General features: G+C 40.2%; 3 protein-coding genes across 3 annotated transcripts; 2 read left to right on the forward strand and 1 right to left on the reverse strand.

The window, feature by feature from the left end:
- The first annotated feature begins 6288 nt into the window (after positions 1-6288).
- On the forward strand, positions 6289-9303 carry pop4 (POP4 homolog, ribonuclease P/MRP subunit). Its single transcript, XM_012814806.3, has 7 exons — positions 6289-6482; positions 6813-6865; positions 7320-7540; positions 7851-7928; positions 8033-8094; positions 8301-8402; positions 8762-9303. Exons 1-7 carry the CDS (start codon positions 6476-6478, stop codon positions 8896-8898), a joined length of 660 nt encoding a protein of 219 aa, XP_012670260.1. The 5' UTR covers positions 6289-6475; the 3' UTR covers positions 8899-9303.
- A 2204-nt stretch (positions 9304-11507) lies between these two features.
- On the forward strand, positions 11508-13213 carry plekhf1 (pleckstrin homology domain containing, family F (with FYVE domain) member 1). Its single transcript, XM_012814754.3, has 2 exons — positions 11508-11648; positions 11986-13213. The coding sequence occupies exon 2, from the start codon at positions 12003-12005 to the stop codon at positions 12876-12878; it is 876 nt and encodes a 291-aa protein (XP_012670208.2). The 5' UTR covers positions 11508-11648; positions 11986-12002; the 3' UTR covers positions 12879-13213.
- Positions 13214-15372: 2159 nt separating this feature from the next.
- On the reverse strand, positions 15373-17667 carry LOC105889065 (protein C19orf12 homolog). The gene is made up of 3 exons (XM_031568709.2): positions 17573-17667; positions 16546-16757; positions 15373-16057 (listed from the first exon to the last, which is right to left on the reverse strand). Exons 2-3 carry the CDS (start codon positions 16703-16705, stop codon positions 15792-15794), a joined length of 426 nt encoding a protein of 141 aa, XP_031424569.1. The 5' UTR covers positions 16706-16757; positions 17573-17667; the 3' UTR covers positions 15373-15791.
- Between the last annotated feature and the right edge of the window lie 1161 nt (positions 17668-18828).

An 18828-nucleotide genomic window follows, 5' to 3' on the forward strand; every position in this document is an offset into this window, starting at 1 on the left:
ACATATCAGAGGGTATTCTAAATAACTCTCCACCAAACAGCTTTCCAACTACATTTGACCTGTATCTGAACTTGTTCACTGAGATCAGAGAGAGGCCGATGACTAAGGTGATATTAACTGATGAACTTTTCCCCAGGAAGAACAACAGCTCTCACCGGGGGACCCTTCAATCAGTGGCTTAATGCACAACCCCTACCATAGGTCAAAACATGACATTTGGCAAACTGCGGGAGAGCCTTTGAACACTTCATACTAATTATTTTTGACTGTGTTTGTGCCTGTGGCTGTGGAACTACTTTGCACAGAATTACTAAAGCTAAATGTCTCACCCAAGTCATAAAGGACATTGATCCGTGGGGCGGTGGTTCTTGTGTCTACAAAACAAAATGAATCCAAACTTTTGTATCACTGTATCCCACCAAGCATGATCTTCATTTACACAGGCCTAACAGGCACAAAGGCTTCATTCAGACAGATTTCACGTGTGCCTTCATAAAGAAAAACGAACTATCAGTCTTCTCCAAGATGAAAGGATGCTTATAAATAAAAAGATGAAAGGATGGTAATATATTTCCACCATGGCAGACATAGCAGAAGTTTTTAAATTATTCTAAACGGCTCAGACACAATGTCCATCTCAATGAACATGACCTATTACAAAATTATTTTTGAAGGGTTTTGAACACGCTTTGCCATATCTTTTTCCATTAGTTAAAAATCTAAATATATAAGTGGAAAGTCAATGAAGTTTTGTATTTATTTTGTAAATCAGTTTGACATTTCTGGTACACTACGTATTGCAAAATGAAATTGAAAAAATAATTTTCAGTTATTTCCAAGGTTTCGGTGAACAAACATTGTACAACTAAAAAACACAAGGCTGAAAAACAGAGCAGTCCATCTGGCACTGACCATTCTGTCCTGTGGTGGTGAGCCAAGCCTCGCTCAATGTCAAGTCACTGAGTGAATGAATTAGCTGCGTGTTTACCCAGGGAAATGGGAAATAGTTTGATGAGAGACAATTTCTGAAATAATTTAAACAAATGTGGTTTCAAACCTGCAGTCATTCAACAGGTCCTCGCTAATCCTGCAGAACCACAGCATTGCTTTGGCTGCCTGCGCTATGGTTGCCATCACTCTAAAATGTGGCCTTGAGTATCAAAGAATGGGCTGAGGCCTAGAGGAATGTATATCCCTCAACTCTTAGGTCTTTAACCTACTGGTTAAAAATCGATGGAAGCGAACTATACTACCACAACTTTATTCATGATATATATCGAGTTATACTAGCTGCCAGAAAGATAATGCATAATAACTTTGCAGTGCTCTCTCCTACACAAAGCTTGCAGAGTAGCCTAAATGTGAACAGAGAATAACACTGGCCTTTAGCGTCTGTATATCTATTATGAGGCTGAGTGCAAAATTAGCGAATTATACACATCCGTAATACCAAATGGCTCTGGTAATGTCACAAGCTGAAATACACTGTCTCTGTTATTAATTTGGGTTCATTGTTATAGCCAGTGCTTTGTGTAACAACCATCAGGTAGCAGTGAGTGCTGAATTGCATGCATAATACTGTGTCTCTTATTCATTTTAATGTCACGCTGTTCAACAGCTGGTTGTTTACATAAATCAGTTAGCTTAGCTCTTACCCTAAATCCATGTGAGAATGTATTGAGAATGAGGCTCTGTGAGAGCAGGTTGAAGTTCTTCCACCACCCCTACGAGGTGCCTCTATAGAGGGTATGCATTGACATCACTTCCCTGCCAGAATACGCCCCCTCAATCAGACTGAGTGGCAAAACGAATACACAAGGAAGCCACACAGGGGCATTTACACATAACACACAGACTTCAAAAGAGAAATTGACACCAGCATCTACACGGAAAAGGAACATGATTTAACATTCAACACAGAATTAACACTAACAGGCCACATGCACGGCATTATGGGGTGAGCTATTTACACACAGCATTATGCACAGAAGCGCACAACACCCCTGCAAGCTAATATGTACCTGATATCGATGGGCTCTGGGAAACGATGAGAGGAGAATGACTAGAGGTAGACAGACGCCGAGACAGCAGATCCAGTCTCCAGAATTCCTTAATAAACTGGACAACTGTGAGGATTATATTACCTCATTGGATTTGTTTCTCTTTATACGCACGTGTTGAGTTTCACGGATTCAACATTTATTACCAAGGTGAGATGTGTTTGTCAATCTTTTTTCCTTCCTTTCCCTACAGGAGTTGAGAGTGGGAATGTTTGCCCTTACCCTTTGGAATATTGTTTTATTGTGGATGATCATTGAGACTTTGAGGGCAAACCGAATCTTCTTGTTTTGTTTTGTTTGTTTGTTTTTTTTGGACTGATAACTGATTGTTATTCCACCATTAGCAGTGACAGGACTCTGCCACATTACCACTAAATACGAATCTTTTCACCTTTCTTTCCACTCCGTAAACGAATCAGGATAAGAGGACTACAAAATAGATTAATTTCAATCAACCAGTTAGTATCACAGACATGACATAAATCTGAGTCTAAAAGAATCTGAGGGTCAAAGGCATCTTCCTTATAAAAGAGATGAGGCACCTCAGAGCAAAATAGCAAAAGAAGAGATGAGCAGATAATCAAAGAAACTATTCTATCATTTATAGGACTAGGGCCTGAACATTACATAATTATGAAATGACCTCTTACTACATCAATCAGAATAACACACGGACATGAAACTAATAATTTCCCCAAAACAAGAACAGAAAAACAAACAGAGCCTTAACTCCATTTCCTCAAAGAGGATACTGACACTGAAGAGGGCAGTCTGACACTATGCCTCTACAGTTAAACTAAAGTGTCTAATATGATAATAATATCTAATATCATAATATCTATATTATGACAGATAAATGACAATTAATCATGGCACACTGAAACACATTCCTTCCGTAGTCTAATATACTCTCATTAAGAATATGAAGAGAAATACTAGATCTTGTACTATTTGAATACATCAGGAAGTAAGTATTTTGGTTGCACAACAAATGAGTCCTAATGACAGAGAACCGGGCAACCAGGGCAGGGGTACATGAGGACACGCACATACACCTAATCACTAACTCACTGATATTAATAATTTTATCTTTACAATCAAACATTACTTCATAATTACAAATTATGACTTTTAAAAAGGCCTTATTTATCAAGGTCGACAAATTTGACTTTTGCCAGGTTTGGGTGTCATTCCCGGGGTCCTGGGGTCCTAAACATGGCTGAACAAGTGTTGGATAACTTAGTAGTGGGTAATGTGGTGGACGCCATAGAACACCGTACCACAGATATCGCAGCTGTCAATGCCAAGATTTTTTAGAACATCTTCTTGGCCAAGCAGAGACAAATAAAACAGTTTGAGAGAATGAAGAGGAAGAATGTTAAGTCCTTCCACATCCAGGAGGTCAATGAAGCCCTCAAGGCGAATATGAGAATAGTAGCAAGGTAACCTCACTGTTGCTGAGATGGTATGCAATGTAGTTCCTGACCATGATTCCATTGTTCAGTCTAGTGAGGAAGTGAACAGCATAGTGAACGAGAGGTAAGTGGAATGGAAGAAGTCCCAGACGTCGGCATCGTGCTGCTATGCGCGCCTGTCACCAGCCATTTGGACGTTGTCAGTTCCAGAGTTCCAGTTTTGGCGGTTTTGGTTATGGTGCTGTCAAAATAAGTCAGGGTCTCCGATTGCCGTGCTCTCTTAATTGACACTTTAACATTCTCATGCGAAGTCACTGACAACAAGACGTTGACGTCACAGTGTTCTAGTTGTAGTATTACACTAAAGGTTTTTTTCTACCTGCATATGGCAGATTGCCAGTTGTTAATGTCAAGCCCTGCATATATCCCCACAGAAAGGTACAGTACGTATAAGGTAAATATAACACTGTAGAGCAGGGGTCTTCAACCTTTTTCAGCCCAAGGACCCCTTGGCTGAGAGAGACACTGAGCAGGGACCCCCACCCCTGCCGCCCCAAATTTAGGCCTGATATTTATATATTTTATCTGGAACTAAGTGTCAGTCACACACACACACACACACACACACACACACACACACACACACAAACACACTCCCCTACACATGTTTGAACATAATTATACATAATTTGTAACACACAACTTGTTTCAATTTATTCTGTTTATTATTGACATTTTTTCTCTGTATTCAGATAGGGACAAAGAATTGAGTAGCTTGAGAAGCTTAAGTATGTATGAAATATCTCATACTTAGTGAGAGGCCTGACGTTTGACAATTCATCACTCATGTCTTTGGCAACAAGATTCTCCGTATGAAGCATTCAGTGCGTCACACATGGCTCTTGCACCGTCTGTGCACATCGCGACACATTTTGGCCAGGGTATATCATGTTCAAGGAAAAAAATGTCGATCACTTTGAAAATCTCTGAACTTTTTTGTACGTCCATGCAGCTACTTACAGAATATAAATTCCTCCTGCATCTCATTTTGGTCGACAACCACACAAACGCTAAAAGCTGAGGGTCGTTTGACACGTCTGTGGATTCATCTAATTGTAGTGCCAAATAATCTGCTTTCGGGAGTTTCGCGACTAGTTGTGCCCTCACATCAGCTGCCAATTCATCAATAGGGCGGGCAAAGGGATGCTTTTCCTTCCAAAACATTGTTTTTCACATATTACTAGCTGCTGGCAGTATTAAACTTTCCGCAATTATGTATGGCGTTTTGGTCTGAGCGACACGTAATGTAACTTGATAAGAGGGTTTTAAAGCTAGCTCGCCAACTTTGGCTGATTGTCTGCTGGCCCTCAAAATATTTTAAACGGGCCTGGAAATATTAAATGTTTGTTTCTTTCAAGTGAGCATGTGTTGTCTCTTAAGTCTAAGTGTCGTTGCAGCTTTGATGGCTTCATACTTTCGTTTGATAGCACGGAAGAGCAAACCACGCACACTGGTAGTTCGTCACCATCGGTCTCTTTGTAGGTGAAGCCAAACTTCAGATAATTATTTGAATATTTACGCGTTTTCTCCAGTTTGCGCTTCTGGGTATTAAGGCATGTTGGCATCCTCTGAAGGTAGGTCATCTGAACCGCCATCAGTGCTGTATGACGTGGAGCTTTTGTTCAGAGAAATTACAAAACGATCTATCATTTTAAAATGTTATGGTTATGGCAGCCAGGTAACGTGTTTTGGCACCAGATAGCTAAATGTAGCTAAAAGTGCATATACTACACCAGTATATTGCCATAGTGATGAAATGATCGCGTGAAGATTCATGGGTAGCCTATGTATTATTTTATAAACGAATAGAAAGCAATTGTTACGATCTGTTTATGTAGCCTATTGGACGTTTTTCATTTTTGGAAGAGGGAAAAATGCAGATGATGGAATAATTTGGCGGACCCCCTGCAGTACCTCCGCGGACCCCCTGGGGGTCGCGGACCCCCGGTTGAAGACCTCTGCTGTAGAGTATGTTATAAATGAATATATTTGTGTTGTGATGCAGTGTTTTGTAATAATGTTATTTTTTATCTTATTAAAGCACAACTTATGATATTACGTAAGCACATACAAATGAGGCATTAAAACAATGCGTTGACCTCCCAAAGATATATCAGTGAACTCAGGTCCCTATTAGGTTAAGAAAGCAAGACCTGTTTAGTTGAAAGCACATCACCACAATAGACAAGGCTAGGCAAATAAGGCACCTTCAGTTTAGTGTTTGGTTGAACTGGTGACATTTACCACTTTGGAGCCTATACAAGACAACAGGCATCTTGTTGTCTTGTATAGCTATGTGTTTGTCATTTAACACTGACATTAAAACTATATAATGTTTTCGTACATCACCGCGCCACTTTTTCAAAGAAGAAAAGATGTGATAATTAGTAATTTCAGATATGGGCCAAACTAAGGACAATTGACAATCCATACTCTCCCATAGGCTACTCTATACAAATCAGCATTTTTACTAGCAGGTGAGGCGCGCAAACCGGTGACATTATATATACGACATATTCATTGTAGTTCCCTAACATCTCATTACAAAATAATAATAATAGTTAATAATAATAGTTCAAATTGTGTCTGAAAATAAACTATGATTATCAGAATCAATAGCCTACGTTTTATCTCATGGATGCCATTCCACTACCTATTCACAATTTATTTAAATTCTTTATAGTGTTTCCTGTTATTGTATATGTAAAGCACATTGAGCATTTGCATGAAATGCGCAATATAAATAAGGTTGCCTTGTTTTGCCTCCCGTTAATTTCACACAGGAACGCTACCACCAGGGAGCGACTCAATTACTTCCTACGATGCGAGACTCGATTGCTTTGGACTGAAAACCATAGATCAAGATAACCCATGGTAACCCATGCAATGCTAAAAGAATAAACGACTCGTGTCCTAACATAAGCTTCTGTCGTCTTAAGTATGGAAAGTAAGTATCAACAAAGGCTTAACATTTGGTGGCATTATTTCGACTTATTTCTTTTAACTTGGCTAACACGCGTGTAAAGGTAGCCTCTCTGTTTATTAGCCTAATGCTAACGCGCATGCTAGCTAACTAACCAGGAGATGCAAACTCCCCAAACTTGATATTACAATGCTTTACATTACTTTAAAATAATTCAGGTATTCATGTGTGATCAGATGTGTATTCTCCGCTGTTTCAACAGAAATCAAATTATCATTCAGAATTATGTTTATGAATTCGAAAAACTAAACTCGTCCTCATCATACACTTTCATTACGTTTGCACATTTTTCAGCTGACGTGAAGTCGAAGTTACCTTCAGAGCATGCTGATGTTCTTGGAGTTCAGGTGAGAGTATTCTGCTCACAAAAATAGCCAGATCATGTAGTGACAGTCTTAACCATCTTTATTGCCAAAAACGCAGAAAAGACGCCTCTTGTCTTATTCCTCCATGTTTTTCCTACCATTGGTTGCTAATATTGACTCCTATTGCAACAGTAACGTTACAGCTGCAAGTGTAGAGGACTAGGGATGGGATGTCTTAAAGTAAAACTAAGGACTGCGCAACCATGTTTTGAACTGAAACGTACGTATAAAGTGCCATATATGCAGGATTTAAAAGCTTACAGCAAGATCATCAAACTGTAGTTCTATGCCATATCTCATCACACTTGTGATTTATTCTATTATGAAAAAGCAGTGTGAGTTTCTGTCATGGGCTTAAAATATCAGTCCATGCCACAAATGCTTCAGGGAGACTTTTCAGGTGTCTTAACTGCTCTGATCATGATGTTATGTGCAGTCTCAAGGGACCAAGCAGGCAGAGCTGTTCACAAGCTCTTTCCTGAAGAGGAGCCTGCCTCATGCCAGGGGGAGCCTGGATGATCAGCTGCTTCGGAAGGCAGTCGTGTTGGAGTACAATAATCCCAAAAAGGTCAAGGCGAAAAGGAAAAAAGCCAAAGGGCTCAACGCCAGAGAAAGAAGAGAGCTGAAAGTCTTCCAAATCAAACCAGAGCATCACAGGTTAGTAACAGATAAGCCACTTTAAATGTGCCATTATAAGTAATAATTAGATTATGTTTCTCTTTAAATATAAACTCAGACACCTGGTGACATTTAGATATTTCTTTCATTTTGGGATGCAGAGGTGCTTACCTCATTGACACTCTTTCTCCCTGTGAATTGACCCATTCTATTGGCTCAGTGTAGCAGTCTTTTCTCTTATACAAGAGTTTCAGCACTTCATGTTGTAGTTTAATGATTGCATTGAATTCTGTATGGTTACACCTACACTTGGACGATTTTGAAAATGGTTTGTTCGCTCTCTCCTCAGATACAGTCTCTTCTTGCCACTACATGAGCTGTGGAAACAGTATATACGTGATTTGTGCAATGGATTGAAACCAGAAAGGTGATGAATGCAAACCAATATATACATGCACTGGGAATGCCAGTCAGCTTCTTCATAGATTATTGGATGAAGGCTGATGGATAAATGTTCCTGCTTCTGTTTAGCAATCCCCAGACTATTCAGCAGAAGTTCCTGAAGGCTGATCTCCATGGGGCAGTATTAACAGGTGGGAAGTTCATTTCAAACTCTTTAGACAAACTGAATTTATACTAGCCGTAACATTTTATTTCATATGTTTTGAGTTGTGATCTCATAATAACCTTGCAATTCAGGGTGTCTGATGTATATTTGAGATTTTTGAGCATGAATCACTGAGTTTACAAAATGCAAATACCTCTCTGTTCATGCTACTCACCACATCCTTCTAAACAGTGGTGCGATCCAGATGCCCCACGTATGTGGGCAGTACGGGTATCCTGGTCCAGGAGATGAAACACGTATTTAAAATCATTACAAAAGAGGACAAACTTAAAGGTGGGTTCTAATTGTTTCATGGTCTGGCTGATCAGGGTAGTAAATGGTGCCACTCTTTTGTCATTGCTGTCGTTGGTGTTTACTGGATATGTCAGTGTGACATAAAGGTGCAGTGTGCCATTCTAATTGAGCCATACACCCTTCCATCCAATCAACACATTGCTTCAGGAGCGCTGAAGGGAGGGATGTGATTCGATGGAATTTGGCTGTTGAGCTCAAATATCAACCTTTCGCCAGAATCGCAGACTTTAAAATATGTTACAATATTCATGTTATACTTTTAGAGAGGGACTTACTTGTTCTACAGGGTAGTTCTGTTAAGGCCTTCCGTTAAAAGAGTGTTTCTTTTCCTTCCACAGTAATCCCAAAGAGGAACAGCGTGTTCAGTGTGGAAATTGATGGCTTTGTCTCTCATATCTACGGGAGCAAATTTGAGTTGCGCTCCAGTGAACGCTCTGCTAAGAAATTTAAAGCCAGAGGGACTATTGACCTATAAGGCAAGGCCAGCAGTACCCACTATTCCAGAGGTTCCTTCAGCATTGTCCACTCATCTTTGTGCAGATAAGAGCATTTCAATATGTTAGAATAGCTTGTGTAGATTCACATGCAATTGACTGATGGACTCTTCAGAACCTGGCATGTTGCTGCCTGCCTGAGCCCTTTTGTCTCTAGGCAGGAGAGTAGTTCTGTTTCCTTGGTGTATGGTGGACTCTTGCTGTATACATTTTGTCCACAGGGGGGAGCTCAATATGCACTTTTTATTGTGCTGCCTAGGTTTTGTTAATGGATGTTACCATTTTTGATTTTTTTTTAGATTTTGATGTGAAACTTTTGTGGTTTTCTAAAATATTTATTTGCAAATGTGTTTATTCCAATAAAATTTTACTTTTGAAAAGGAAAAGCAGTCAAATTAATATGAAAAATTATTCTTTGCCAAGTAGCCCTTCAGGATGGACATTACTTCAGACTATGATTAGTAGTCCCTCTCATTTTCCTGAATTCACTGACTGAATAGCTGAACACTTGAATTCCCCATTAGCATCTCATTTTCCATTGGCGTTTAATATACACTGCAATTCCTTCATCTCTCAGTTGAAACCACAATAATACAGGTGTCCAATACTCCCAGTATCCTTAACTAAGCCGTGTTCAAAGGAGAGGCAGTTCTACTAATGAACATGCATTGCTGTCAGTTGGTCAGAATTTTTTGAACAAAAGCTAAATGGCATAAACGATTGGTGACATTTCTCTCAGAGATTTGTGTTTGCCTAGCAGACTGTTGACACCTGGTCACGCCCTGGTGGTGATTTACAATGTCAGAGCGGAAAGCATTTGGCAACATTCCCTTTGGCAGGTTGATTTTGATTGTTGGCGTCATGCGCATTCCCCAGAAACTGGTGGAAATCCCCGGAGAGGAACACCTTAACTTTTTGTAAAGAAAACTTTAACTTCCAGAAAATCTTAGAAATAAATAGGTGATAGTTAAGATTGGTCAATAAATAGTCCGATTCAGCTAATGAATCTTGGAATATTACTTTTTATGATAATTCACAATCACATTGAATTTGGATGGTCCCCTATAGACTATCTACAGATGCTCAGATTATAAACAAACAATCTGTTGAAACTGTTAACTGCAATGTATGGTTAGGGATTAGGTTTGGTTCAGGTGATGTTCAGTGAACAATTACAAAGACTGAAATAAAATTTCAACAAACCATGTGTAAAGTCTGTAGGTGAACTGTCCGAATAAAGTGTTACCGGATTCTCTTTATGGGGCACAAAATTGAATGACAAGAAGAATTATCAATAACAATAAAAAGTGTAAACAAATTGTTACTGAATCCCATCCAATTTAATCTGTTTCATTTCTGTGTGTGTGAGAGAGAGAGAGAGAGAGAGAGAGAGAGAGAGAAGGGGAGGGGCAAAGGGACCAACCAATGAAGGCAAAATTGCAACACTATCTTTTGTCATCTTTCACAGAAACGGAACAGAAGTTGGTTTCCTGACTGAGCTCTTATTTACAGTAATTTGGAATACAAAAGTGAGCTCCATAACTGACATACATTAGCTACTGTTTCTTAAAATTGATTCATGCCATCATAATAAAGATACACATATAAAAATACCCATTCTGACATATGCCTTTTGTTTCACAAGTTAAAAAAATAAATAAAAATGAGTGCCTTAGGAGTAGCAACAGGTCTCTTTTTATGTAATCAAATGCCCAGTGCCATATGGGGGCACTTTATAACCAGACCACCAGAGTGGACTAAAGTTAGCTGCACATTGTGCAAGGCCACAATAAGCAGAGGCGGGGATGTGAAACTCCATCAGCAATGCATTTGTGACTGTCTGCCCCTGGTAATAAAACTTAGTTTAGTTTAAAAAATAAATGTAAATACAGTATGAGGATGTGGAGATATATTTCACAATTAATCAAATGCAAAATAAATAAATACAATACATCAATTTGATGCTTTGAAAGTACCAAGCAGGACCAATGAATATTAGGTTCGAAAATACAGTAAGTGCCCGATTAACACAACTTCCTGTATAAGCCACGCACACTTCAGGTTTTCTATGGAATAAAGAGACGGCTCATTTTCAGAAAAGACGTCACTGTGCACCTCTAGTGGTGACCTTCCTGAACAGGCAAGGAGATGCACATTTAAGCTCCAGAGGACACAAGGCCAAAAAGGGCTCATATTTAGGGCTAGTATAGTCCTCTGAAAAACATTTCTATGGACTCTATCCCTTGATATGTCTCTTGCTTCTCCTCTACCTCCAATTTAACAACCTTGGATAGCTGAATTTGATTGTGAGAAGTCAGTTTCACTGAAGGCAAATCATTCTGTGCACTTGGAGAGAACCCAAAACAGAAGCAGGGAAAAATAGTAACAAGTGGGTATACAAAAAATGAATAAATATACTAAATGAAACCCTGGAGTCAGTCAAATACATAAGTTTACAACAAATCAACTAAAGCTTTGTTGTTTTCTTCTAAGAACTTGCACTGGAACTCCCCTCAACAAAACAGGAACAACAGGTTTGACGTGTAGCTACATAAGGAGGGACTTGCAAGTGTTCTGTTGACATATGAAAGCTGAGTAGTTGCTGCATACAGTTCCTCAGAAGTTAGAAGAAGGCTCCAGTATAAGAAACGCGTTTATTTATCACAGCTCAACCTTCAACAAACTGAATTTCACCTCTGGAACAGTCTCCTCTGATCTTGGCACTAACAAGGTATTTCCATAGTAATTGTTCTATGTTTGTTTTGTGGAATTTTGTAGAATTAACATTTAACACTCATGTTTACTGAGAGACACCATGGGACTAAACTCATTAATTTATGTTAGAGTGTTAGCTTTTCATTTACCTTGCTCGTAATATCGATTGAAGCTTGAGGTGATTCTGAATGTTTATTATTTATTGACTTTAAACTATCAGATGAGTTGACTTCTGTTTTTAGAATATTAAATCTGCCAAATGGCGTAGGTATTGTCTAGACTATATAAGCAGTGAGACTTCACTACAGTGAGATCTAAGGGCAGCAGATTAACCGTGTACTGTTTATTTCCAGTGCAAAACCCGTCAGTCATGGTGGACCAGACGTCATTCAACCAGAAGAACCGGGAGCGGATACAGGCGGTGGAAAATTCCTTCGGGGCATCAGGCAGATCACTGATGGAGCCAGGACGTGTGTTGATTGGGGAGGGGCGGTTGCTAAAGTTGTGCCGTCGTCGGCCGAAACAAAAAGTATTTTATCTGTTCAATGACATCCTGGTCTATGGGAGTATCGTTCTCTCTGGCAAATGGCACCAGAAGCAGCAGATTATCCCACTGGAGGAGGTAGAGCAGGAGGACCTGGAGGATGGGCTGGGTATGGTCAACCAGTGGCTGCTCCGCTCGCCTCGCAAATCCTTCCCAGTGGCTGCTGCCTCGCCAGAGGAGAAGCAAGCCTGGATGGACCACATCGAGGAGAGCCGCCGCCAACAGATTGCCCGCCTCGGCCTGAAGTCAGAGATGAGGGGTAGTTTCGCCGCCACCTGGATTCCTGACAGCGCGTCCGCCATTTGCATGCGCTGCTCGGAGCGCTTCGGGGTCACGCAGAGGCGCCACCACTGCCGCCGCTGCGGCTTTATCGTCTGTAACAGCTGCTCCAAGGGTCGCACCTTGCTGGAGAACATCTCCAGTAAGCCGGTGCGCGTCTGCCAGCTGTGCATGTCCACACTGCAGGCAGAGCAACAGGAGAACCAGGCCCAGAGCAGGTCGTGGAGCAACTGCCGCTGGAAGAAGGACTCTGTGGAGGACAACCCATATGTGCTCAACGATAATGTCTCCAGCGATGAGGAATGTGAGGAGCTAGCTGAGAGCAATGCGCCTACTCAGTGGGCCAACAGCCAGGACAGCTCCTGGTCACCGTACTGCTATTTTAACCCAGATCATACAAAACCAGCTAGTCTGACAGCTTGACACCACTGAGAATGGCAAACTAGTGGAGCAAAGACTAAAAGCTAAGAAAAGCTGATATTGCTGAATACTGTAGCCATAAGCTATTTTCAACACTAAAACTTCCTGTAGTTCAAAATGCTGACATTTAAGGAGAACACGTTTATCCTTGGCATGATATTGTTTTTGCATATTATTTTAAGGTAATATATATTTACAGTTTTAGTCAGGACCTATTTAATTTTTGTGCTTCAGTCTCTCAAAAGTAAGTGTTTTGAATTTACTGACAGTTCCCATACAACTCTTGTAAATATAAAGAAAAAAACACCTGCACCTTATGGTATAACCAATAAAATTACTAAAAAACCCATCTGGTCTGAGTATATGATGTAATTTGTTTCTCTAATCAGTTTAGTTCTAAGTGGGCAAAAATGAAACATGTAATACAATCCACTTAGCTGCCCTGATATACTGAGAGTATGTGTGCCTCTTAATCCCTTTTCCATATGTAAGATGGCTGACTGCCTTTTTTGACAACAAAGTCACCCTTTCAGATGTGAGAATACACTATTTGAGTCACTGATATACTCAAGAGGAGTTCAAACAGCAAGCACAGTCCTAGAAACCACCTGATTGATACAGCACATGACTCTGCTCTGAATCACGTGACTAAAGCTTCTCATTCTACATTATCCGGTAGAACTTCATTCCAGTGCTGGAGAGACACCACAGTCACGCATCAACATTCCACCCACATGCTGTTCATTTAGAGCCGCAGTGATTCAGTGCTCAGTGAGGTATATACTGAGAAAACCAGCAGTGTTTCTGCAGAGTAGGCAGTTGTCAGTGGATTAAAGTGAGTTGGCAGTTTAGTGACATAAAGCTTGTTTTTATATAATATACACTGGATGTGCTCTTAGTTGATTGGGTGCAGATGTTAATGAGTGCACAAACATTTCAGGTGTTGACGTGGTACTAGATTATTTATATGGTTCACATAGCCTTCTACTTTGTCATGGTGAAACCCCATCGCTGTGCCGTCATGCAACATCAGGGTAGACATACCAATCCTTAAATGTTAATTGGGAATGAAGCAAAAACACTGCCTTCAACCCCAACAGAAATGCACTGGTCAGTCCCTTCTATTGGAGCTGTGCATTCCCGTATCACATCGCTTGAGATGTGAACATGTGACAGTGGCTAAGTGTTTTTTTGAAGACGGTATGTTCAAGTCAACCTGTCCTCACCTCTAAATGAGGCTCAACTGCTCTTCCAGTTATGCTCAGGACAAAGGCGGAGTCATGTGCTATGTTGGATAGCAAGTGTGTTTTCACATGACTGGATATCCAGTATTTATATAAATAAAACCATGTCAGGCCGCCACCCTGAGGACCTGTGGTTATCACCATGATCAGTATCCACCCTGAAACAATATACTGAAGATAACAGAGTCTGACTCTGCTCTGGCCTGCTGCTCTTCCTCTGGACAGAGGAGCTCAGGATATATTGTTCTATTTACAGCGTGTTGGGGAGTTATTGTTGTTGCGTCACATTTTAAAAGGAAAAAAGTACTTGTAATCCAGCAACAAATGAGTAACCACAGTACTTCCTATCAGGATTATAAGAAACCACAACATCAGTATGGAATTGAAATGCATGACAAAAAGAGGAGAAAATTAGAATCACCTCCTTAGAGTTATTGGAGAGGTTGACTGCTACACGAGCCACTGAAGGTTATAAGTGTGTTCTTCCATCAGATCTCTGCATCAGTTAGAAATACTTAAGATGTATGTTAAAAGTATACTTTGCCTTATAAGAAACTGAGGAATTCAATGAGTGGGCTATTCAGATAGCACCTTGATAACACAAATAATCAGGCAAAGCAAAGAATGTAATTCTATATAGAGTACTTATTAAACAGTTAGTCATTGTGTCTACTTACATGACGTGCCTGACCTTATTTTCACATGGTCATTTACCCAATATGCTTTATGGTTTTCCGTTGCTCTCGGGGAGCTTGCAACTGCAATGTACTGCAAATGCAGAAGTCAAACCACAACGTGTTCTTAAGAGATGACTGCAGAACATAGGCCACAAGCAGAGGTTTTCAAATGCAGCTGCAATCATTGTCTCTGTCTAATCATGCTCTGAGGGGAAATCATGACTGACATCTGATCTACTCTCAGACCACCATTATCTTTAGTGTAACTGGACGTAAAACTGAAAAATATAAAATAAAATGTTAATGTTACAGTTTTTGAGATGAACAGATACAGATCTATCTCTGTAGGGATCATGTCCATGTTGTCAGAAATGTATAACAACATTACGAGCCTGTCAGTGGCAAAAACAAGCAGTTTGATTTGACGCATATGCTTGCTCCATGGGATTACATTGTATAGGCGTTCTACGGTTACCGGATATAGCGTTCTAACTCAATACTGGACCAATTTCGTTTATTAATTGTCCTTAGTAAAAGTTTGGACCCAAGAAGATCTAAAAATAGGGCCCAGGTCAGTTTATTGTGGATAATATACACCTGGTGTTGGTGAAGTGTGAGGCACTGGTTTGACTGTGGATACAGCCAAATTCTTTTGTATACTATTCTTATGGGACCTTAAAAATCATATCATGACACTATGAAGCTAACAGCTGATACCTGTTCTCTTATGACATTTTCCAAAGAGACAAACCTCTGTTCCTTAGTTTCCAACAGGACTGTTCCATGCACTTTATGGGACACAGTTATTTATGAACATGGATATGTAGAAGAGAACATCAAATAAGGCATTTTGGTGAAAAAACGCTATTTCACAAATAGCTGCATTCTTTTTCCTTCATATAAGCAATCTTAAACTGTTCTGTGAGATCATTGTCACATTTTGACTGGTAAGTATGTCAGTTATGTTCATCTCCGCCTGTGCTGTCCCCTGCTGGTCAATCTCCATATCGCACCTCAGCTCTTAGCTCCTTCTTGACGTAGCTGAGCAGCGCTGCAGCCACCTGCTGCTGGAGTGTGGCGTTACCCATGACCAGAGCTGTCAGCTGCGCTAGGTCTGTCCAGTCCAATGTGCCGAGCGCCGACATGATGTCAGAGTAGAGTTTCTGCTGCTGGTGAGATGGCAGCTCCAAAATGATCTGTGGCAGTGGCTTAAACTGCCCTCTGGTCATCCAGCAACCAAGGAGACCCCCCACAGCACCTCCTATCAGGATTATAGGAATCACAACATCAGTATGAAACTGAAGTGCCTGACAAAAAGAGGAGAACATTAGAATGACATTCTTCATTTATTTTATGTCATAATAGACTACCCAGCCCTATAATCTAGCACTGGTATAAAGAGCAAATATTGATGTGTCTTTTGAATGTGTTTTTGCCTTGGCTTAGTAAACCTTATTTACCCTTCCATTAATGCAATTAGTCATTTGCCACGAAAAAGCCATCTGCTGTTATTCCACAATTTGTTTGAACAACTCAAGAGCAGGCACAGGAATCCCCAACCTCCCATCCATTTTACAGTAGGGCTAGGATATACATAGGCTACATAGACTGAGGTTTATAAAACAAATATATCAATCCCATTATGTTCACAGACCTCCTTATGACTGAAAAATATAGGCCTACTAATCACTGTCAGCGTAACTAGCTTCACTAAGACAATTTTATATTTTAAAACGACCTCCACTTCACCTGCGGCAAGTCCTGGGGGGCCTGCTAGTAGTCCTCCAATGAATGCAGTCCCCCCAGCAACGGCAGCACCTATGCCCGAATTCTTCACTGCAACTTTTATCTGCTGATTTGCTGATAGATTACAGCATAGACGCATAACATCGTCCATTCTGGAAGGCATATTAACTTTCTTTGACAGTTTTGATTGTCGAGACCTTCCGCTTACTTGGTTGCTGTCAAAAACAAATAGGCGGGATAGTGCAACGGTTAGTCGACTGATAGCATATACATTTTACAGCACACGATTGTTAAACATGGGGACATTATTGGTTCTTCCTGGTTCCGTTTGACAGTAGCCTATAGGCAATTGTCGTCATCCCCTCAAGAGTCTGAAATAAATGGCCTGTGAAGCTCAGAAAGGCAGACTATTCCTTGAGACTATGGATACAATGAACAAAATAAGCATGATAAACAACACCACTATTTGCAATGTATTAGACGTTACTCTACGGCAGAGGAACCCAACACAAAGGCTAATTCTGAATATGGCTATGATTTAGCTGACTGATGCATTATGAAGGAGCGCCTCTTCTCAGTTAGGCCTATAGCTGAAGATGCTTTCCCATTCGTGGCGCAGCATAGCTTGTTTATGGCCAATGTTTCTGATGTGACAAATACCATTATCTTGGCTCTCTCTTTTTCAATGGATTTGATTCCCCTCCCCAAAAAGTCAACTAGTTGACAGATCTCTCAAAAGAGACGCGCTTCTAAATTCCCCTAGGTTCACGTGATTAAGTGTGAATTGTCGTCGTAACATGAATGCCTATGAATTTTAAAATTACATAGAAATGCTACATAGTTTCTGTGAGACCCATGCCCCGTGTGGCTTTAAGAATGTCTACATTTTAGGTTCAGTAAACGTGCTTATCGCTTCAAAATCCACTATAACTCTACTATGATTTCTGTATACTTAAATACATAGCATAATGTTAGATTTTACTCTGTATCCTACTCTAAAATAATTAATGAACGAATTTGCTTCACTTACCGCGTATTATCTTGTATGTTTTTTTGTTTCGAATTCACCTGCACAAAAGTTTTGAGCTTTCGGTTAGCCTATAGGGCGCCTACATTCAGTTTCGAGGTGCAGTGATAACGCAATGACTTGTGGGACTGTGTCTCAACTTTTCCTGACTGCTTTGCCTGATTTGGGATCAGGGCTCTATGCAAATTGACCGCAATGTTATCTGCCAAGTCTAAAAGTCAAAGTGTAAAAGGACCTATGGTAATCACCATGATCATCCACCCTGCAGCAATATAGCCTACTGAAGATAACAGAGTCCGACTCTGCTCTGGCCTGCTGCTCTTCCTCTAGACAGAGGAGCTCAGGATATCTTGTTCTATCTACATCATTTATTGAAGTTATTGTTGTTGCACCACATTTTAAAAGGAAACAAGTACTTGTAATCCAGCAACAAAGGAGACCCTCCCACAGCACCTCCTATCAGGATTATAAGAAACCACAACATCAGTATGGAACTGAAATTAATGACAAAAAGAGGAGAACATTAGAATCATATCCTTTATTTTATTAGAGTTATTGGAGAGGTTGACTGCAACACGAGCCACTGAAGGTTATAAGTGTGTTATGTCAATTAACCTTGACATTTTAACAGGTGACTGTTTCTTGAGTCCCTACAGAATTCTGAACCTCCACTGGTGGAAAAGATTGTTCTGATTTGGTACCACTACAAGTAAAATTGTTAGGTTGATCTAAAATCACAATAGTTGAAAGCACAATACACATTGATACACATTACATATACAGTGACAAGAAAACTGAATAAACTGTCACTAAATCTCAGTGTGTGATCACAACCTTTTCAATGGTGTGCTTCCATCAGATCTCTGCATCAGTCAGATAATACTCAAGATGTATGTTTAAAGTATTCTTTGCCTTTTCAGAAACTGAGGAATTCAATGAGTGGGCTATTCAGATAGCACCTTGATACCACAAGTCATCAGGCAAAGCAAAGAATGTAATTCTAAATAGAGTACTTATTAAACGGTTAGCCATTGTGTTTAAATACATGACGTGCCTGATCTCATTTTCACATGGTCATTGACCCCTTACGGTTTATGGTTTTCCTTTGCTCAAGGGGGGCTTGCAGGTGCAATGTACTGCAAATGCAGTAGTCAAACCACAACGTGTAACTTAGAGATGACTGCAGAACATAGGCCACAAGCAGAGGTTTTCAAATGCAGCTGCAATCATTGTCTCTGTCTAATCATGCTCTGAGGGGA

The sequence above is a fragment of the Clupea harengus genome, chromosome 6, assembly GCF_900700415.2.
Source record: "Clupea harengus chromosome 6, Ch_v2.0.2, whole genome shotgun sequence".
NCBI classification, from domain to species: Eukaryota; Metazoa; Chordata; class Actinopteri; order Clupeiformes; family Clupeidae; genus Clupea; species Clupea harengus.

Excerpts from the sequence above, each read along its gene's own strand:
- pop4 (XM_012814806.3), top strand. Across the intron at positions 6,866-7,319 it reads CTGATGTTCTTGGAGTTCAG|TCTCAAGGGACCAAGCAGGC; the intron begins GTGAGAGTATTC and ends TGTTATGTGCAG. Across the intron at positions 8,403-8,761 it reads AAAAGAGGACAAACTTAAAG|TAATCCCAAAGAGGAACAGC; the intron begins GTGGGTTCTAAT and ends TTCCTTCCACAG.
- plekhf1 (XM_012814754.3), top strand. The coding sequence starts at position 12,003 with ATGGTGGACCAGACGTCATTCAACCAGAAGAACCGGGAGCGGATACAG.
- LOC105889065 (XM_031568709.2), bottom strand. The coding sequence starts at position 16,705 with ATGCCTTCCAGAATGGACGATGTTATGCGTCTATGCTGTAATCTATCA. Across the intron at positions 16,058-16,545 it reads CCCCCCAGGACTTGCCGCAG|GAGGTGCTGTGGGGGGTCTC; the intron begins GTGAAGTGGAGG and ends TAATCCTGATAG.